The 6,099-nt window shown below is 28.7% G+C and overlaps 1 protein-coding gene across 1 annotated transcript; it reads left to right on the top strand.

Annotated features, from left to right (window-relative positions):
- Positions 1–427: 427 nt before the first annotated feature.
- LOC124935856 lies at positions 428–5,875 on the top strand. Its single transcript, XM_047476288.1, has 10 exons — positions 428–819; positions 917–967; positions 1,580–1,696; positions 1,761–2,213; positions 2,591–3,018; positions 3,444–3,543; positions 3,701–3,760; positions 4,474–4,563; positions 4,654–4,773; positions 5,514–5,875. Exons 1-10 carry the CDS (start codon positions 760–762, stop codon positions 5,823–5,825), a joined length of 1,791 nt encoding a protein of 596 aa, XP_047332244.1. The 5' UTR covers positions 428–759; the 3' UTR covers positions 5,826–5,875.
- Positions 5,876–6,099: the final 224 nt, after the last annotated feature.

Below are 6,099 nucleotides of genomic sequence, written 5' to 3'. Positions count from 1 at the left end.
GACTTTTAAGTTTTGTTTTAACTTGGACTTTGCGTGTATTCAAAGTGATTTGAGCTCACGTTTTTTTAATTATGTTTGTGAGATATATGAATTATGATAAATACATTTCTAGACTAAATAACATGTAAGAAATTGTTGTTTTTCTAAAAAACAAAATAAAAAAAAACTATTTATCTCAAAAAAGACTCATTCTATTTGGGAAACATTTTCTAATTCTGTTTTTTTTTTGTAATCAAATGACAAATAATCAACAAAACTTGGAATCAATATCTGACTAAATTCAATTTCCAAACATTTATTATATCTGAATTCGGAGGATATAGACAAGAAAAAACACAGCTGTTTTTTGAATGTATTCTATTTAACCATGGGATATTTTGTCATTTTTACAAAGTTTTAACATTTAGGGGCTATCTACACCTTTAGTCAAAGTTGAAGGACTTATTTTTTTAACATTTTTTCCCTTTATTAGCCTCAAATACATACAAAAAAAGGCTCAAGAAAACTGTAATTGCAAGCTACGGCAAAGATAGAAAAAGATGGGAGCTATGAACCTAAAGCCAATATAATCTAACTCACCAAATTAGACAAAGACAGTTAGTCCATAACAAAGAAAAAAAAAAACAGAAATTGAAAGCTCCATTCCATCTTCTCAAATTTACTCTCTTTATATCTAAGCCAATTCTCATCACAAATCTCATCTACCCCAATTATCCTATACTGTGATTTCACACGATCTTTTTGAAGTGGCTAGCTCCGATGGCAAGTGGAGTCGATGGCCATTGGCCGATTCAACAACCTTTTTCGAAGATTAACCATGTATGTTCTTCGTTTTGTGTCGCATTTTATGTCCTTTTCATTTCAATTTTTGGGTGTCTTAATGAGAATGTGATTATTGAATATTGTAATGTAATAGAGAAAGAAGAAAAATGGCAAGGGTCAGAAGAGAGAAGAGCTTGAAGAAGAGGTATGGCTTAATTGATCATTAGTCATTTGATGATGATTTTTTACCACCATATTTTAAATTTAAGGGAAGAAGTTCAAATAACACATTAACTTAAAGCAAATAATTAAAAAAATCACGGAATCTAGCTTTTATCCGTTTTTTTTATATATATAAACCCTTATTTAAAAATAATTTGTGTCATTCGCTTATCTTCACATGTTATTTAGAATTGTTTGCTATTTTTATTGTATTTGTGTTTCACTCCTTGATGACTTCAATATTATTTTATTTTGATATAAACATGACATTCGTTGAAAATAAATTTTTAAAAGAAAGCTTTAAATTTAAGGAGTAATTTTTTAAGTTTTGAAAATAATAATAAATTGTTTAAATTTATAAAGTGTTGTCATTTAAACATTATTTTTATCAAATTTAAATGGGTTCCTAAGATTATTGTATATTGAAAAGTTTCTAAATTTGTAAACTCCACTTAGAAAGTGTCCATTTTATTTTATGTTCGATTTTCATTAAGAATATTTTAATTGAAATTGGAGGTGTAATTAAAAAATGAGCTTACATTAAAAAAAAAATGGGTAGGTTAAGTGTTTGCTTAAAATTTCCAATATTGATCAGGTTTGTATGCTTTACAAAATGCTGGAAAATGAAAGGAAGGTAAATGAAATATTGGAGAAAGCACATAATGGGCATGTTGCTTCTACTCTATCTATCCCTCGCCATTTTCCTTCAAAGGTACTCATATTATTATTATTATTTCAAGTTCTATTCTATATGAAAATTAAACTGGTATATATAGGCAAAGGGATTACTAGAAGAGATAGCGATGGCCGACGAAGAAATCGTGCTATTGGAGAGACAAATAGCTAAACTAGAAAGGAATTTAGAGGAGGAAAAACAATTAACGAGAAACTATAAACAAAGAGAATCACCTATGCACCGCTTGGGTCCAACTTCGACGCCTCTACCACATTTCAACAAAAGTAGTACTAGTTCCGCTATTAGAGAGGCATCAACATCTAGCCAAAGATTGGGGATTTTCGAGACGAAAGCAATGCATTTCATCAACAAAGCAATCAAGGGAGATTACAACATGAGTGATTTCAAGAGTAAGGGGGCGATCGATAACCACAAGGAGAATGGAGTTATTGACGAAGATAGTAACAATAAGAATAAAACCTACCAAAACTTGTGGATGAAGCCCTCTAAGTCTCCTTTGCGCGACACTCGTCGTCCCATTCCATATACCAAGGTGAATATCGTATAATTTTTATGTTTGATTTCTTCTAATCTAAAAGATGAAAACATCACTAAACATAACAATTATGTTAGAATATTGGAATAACTATTGCTTGAATAAGCTCATTTATATTATTGTGTTTTTATAAAATAGTAAATGATGTGTATGCTTCAACACATATATATTCATATGTTTAATTAAACCCTTAAAATTTACAATTTAATAGATCATTAATCAAGCTTAATATTTGATAGCACATAATATATATATATATAATATTTATAGTATATACCTACCTACATGTTGGATTAATTCTATCATGCACCTTTTTTTACTTTTATGTTTATTATTTAATTAATTTACACTAATCTTAGATTATGATAATTCAGAAGGAACACTTTGTTGAGTTGGAAAAACCAATTCAATCACAAGAAGATAGCATAAATAGAAACAGCCACAGGTATTTGTCCCCGAACAAGCTCTCCGAGAGGATCATGAAATGTTTAATCTTCATTTTCGTGAGGCTAATAAGGACGTCGAGATCAATGGAGCTAGAAAAATCGGGTCCAATTTCAAGGTCCATCAACTTCTCTTTGAGCACAAGAAGCTTTAGGGTCGACACCCTTTCAAGCACAAAGGCCAACCTTATGTTGCAAAGAGAAGCGAAACAACAAGACCCTTATAGCATATTCGATATGGACGATTCAATTCCTAGGGATATCGGTCCTTATAAGAACCTCGTCATATTCACATCAAGTTGTTTGGACCCAAAGTTCCTCTCCAATCCCACCTCTATCCCTTTGCTGCAAAAGTTAAGGTATATTTGAACATTTCTACTATAGAATAGAAAAAATAAATGCACAATATACTTATATAAATAGCTCATTGAACTTAGAGAAAAATGCTCGAAAAATGCACTATGACGAAACAATTGTAACGGCGTCTAAAAATTCATGTTCTAGTAATAACAACTTCGTAAATATTCTATCAAAGTTGATTATTTGAACTTTTGTTGCAAATCTAGTGAGCTATTTGAATCAATTTAAAGTTTAATGGGCTATTTAAACATTCCATAATGAGGGCAAAATTATCATTTACATTTTTGTTTTATAATTTGCCTGGATAATTTGGACAAGTTAATGATCTTATTTGAAAACTTAGTTTTTATGGTTATCATATTATCATTTGAGATAATTTTGTTTGAATTTGATTGTTTCTAATAAAGAATGTTTATGAATGTAGGGTTTTATTGAATAATCTCCGGATGGTGGACTTGACAATTTTGGGTCATCAACAAAAATTGGCATTTTGGATCAACATGTACAATGCTTGTATCATGCATGTATTATTATAACTCTCTCCTTCACAAATTTCTCGAATAACGATCTTAGTCCATAATGAATTTTTCGTATTTATTAGGTTGTTTTTGACGCGACTAAAACGATGTTATTTATGTTTATAATTTAACATTGATATATTCCAATTTCTTTGTGTTTCAGGGATTTCTTCAATATGGACTCCCATCTACACCTGAAAAATTAGTAACACTAATGAATAAGGTATTAATAGCATCTATCACTTTATGTTATTGAGTTTTGTATTAAAATGTCACATAACTTTGCAAAACCAGAAAATCCAATCCTCTTTTCTTAAATGATTAGATATTAGCCCAATTGATGAGTCCAAAATAAGGCATTCAACCCAATTGATGTGTCCAAAATAAAACATTCACAACATTGAACCTTTTTGTTTATTTATTTGAAAAGTTAATAAGAACCTCAATTCGAAATCCATACTTTTTCTCTAAATCAAAATTCTTGTCATTTGAATTAGCTAGTAGATTTGACAACATTTAATCTTCTAATTCAACACTATCTTATTTTTCAATTTTGCTATTGTAAATCATTTGTATATTCATGTTCTTTAATTCTTCGTCCAACTCGAATATAAAAAAGTATTCTTTTTACAAATTTTATCTCCTTATACTTGTTTGATGTTGGGTTATATATATAAAATTGTTTTTAGGGTTTTGAAAAAACAAATTATTCGATTGAAGAGCACATTGTTTGAGTTTTTAATTAATTAAATTATTATAATATCTATTGTATTTAAAATTAAAATATTACAAAAATAAAATAATAGTATTTTAGTATTTTGGAATGGTTAAAAAACAAAATTGTGTCATATTTTTTTTCTTCTAAATTCCACTTTACTATTCCAAAGAAATTTTAGTTTAATCATGAAACAAACATATATTATTCTTATTTTGCAGGCAACTCTAAACATTGGAGGGAACACAATAAATGCACAAGCCATAGAACATTTTATACTTAGAAGACCTTTACCTTCAATGTTAAAAGAGGTCAAATTTCATTTCATTTCATTTCAATTTTATAAGAAAATATCCTTTAAACAAAACCTATTGAATGTCGACTTGATCTTTAATTAATAGGTTCATTGGAAAGGAGAAGGTGAAGATAAAGAAGAAACGATACGAAAACAATATGGTCTCGATGCACCCGATCCAAACATCACTTTCGCACTCTGTTGTGGTACTCGTTCTTCTCCCGCGGTAAGCAAACCACATTCAAACTATAATGTTATTAAATAATTGATTAGGTTAAATGATAGCTTATGAATTTTGATCATTTCAATTAATGCTTTCTACATTTTATTAATAAAATAACCCTTTTGTCAAATTTCAGATAATCACTTTGAAAATTAAGTCCCAAATTATCTAATATATTAGATCATTACAACCACTTTGATAAAAATATTTATTTAAAAGGACCATTATTTCATTTATTTACTTTATATTAAAGTAGAACATTGTCATAACCGCGTTAATTTTCAAATTATCTTGTTAAAACAGGAAATTAAGAAATGACCCAAAAAAATTTGTCACATTTTCAATACAAAGATTACCAAATTTCACCAACCATACCAATTAATGTTACCTATTTTCTCTATTTGTCAATGTAATGACACACATATAATGCAAGTTCATGAATCATGATTTATTTTATTTTCAACTCTAAGGATATTTTCGTACAAAATATTATATCATATGTAATACACGATAGAATTTATTGATTTTTTCTTATAAAATATAAAATTGCATTTCCCCTTTTGATGTTTGATTTCACCAATCCATTACCACTTAACATCATTAAAATGTTACCAACTACATGATCATGTCATATTTTTGTAAAATTTAAAGACTTTTTTGCTCAATATAATTTCACATCGATCACTCGTACGTAAAACGATAAGATTTCATTCCCCCTTTCATAATTTGATCATCTTATATAGGTAAAGATTTATACACCTGATAGTGTTGTTGGAGAGCTAGAGAAATCAAAACTAGAGTTCCTTCAAGCCTCAATAATGGTGAAAAACACCAAAAAGATAGGTTTTCCAGAGCTTCTACTAAGGAATATGCATGATTTTGCCCAAGATTTGGACTCACTTGTTCAATGGCTTTGTCAAGAATTACCCACATCAGCTACTCTTAGGAAATCTATGGTGGATTGCTTTAGGGGACTTACTAATAGTTCTAAGGTTTCATCTATTGTTGAGAAAATACCATATGATTTTGAGTTTCAGTATCTCTTATTTGTATAATAGAGTTTTATTTTTCTATTACTAATAAAATATGTCAAATAATATACTGATGTTTATAAGTTTAGGAGAACAATTCAAAATCTGTTAAATCTATTTTAAATTTGAATTAGTCGTATGTATATAAATATGGTGTTGAGTTTGATCGATTATCACGTCACTACAAACAAATCGGAAAAATTGTATATCGAAAGTGTGCAACTCAAGATATTACAATTTAATGTAAACGAAAGATTATATTTAAATATGGTGCAATATTTTTTTTATGATTTTAAAA

The sequence above is a fragment of the Impatiens glandulifera genome, chromosome 4 (genome assembly GCF_907164915.1).
Source record: "Impatiens glandulifera chromosome 4, dImpGla2.1, whole genome shotgun sequence".
Classification (NCBI taxonomy): Eukaryota; Viridiplantae; Streptophyta; class Magnoliopsida; order Ericales; family Balsaminaceae; genus Impatiens; species Impatiens glandulifera.
This window is presented reverse-complemented; position numbering and strand designations above follow the sequence as displayed.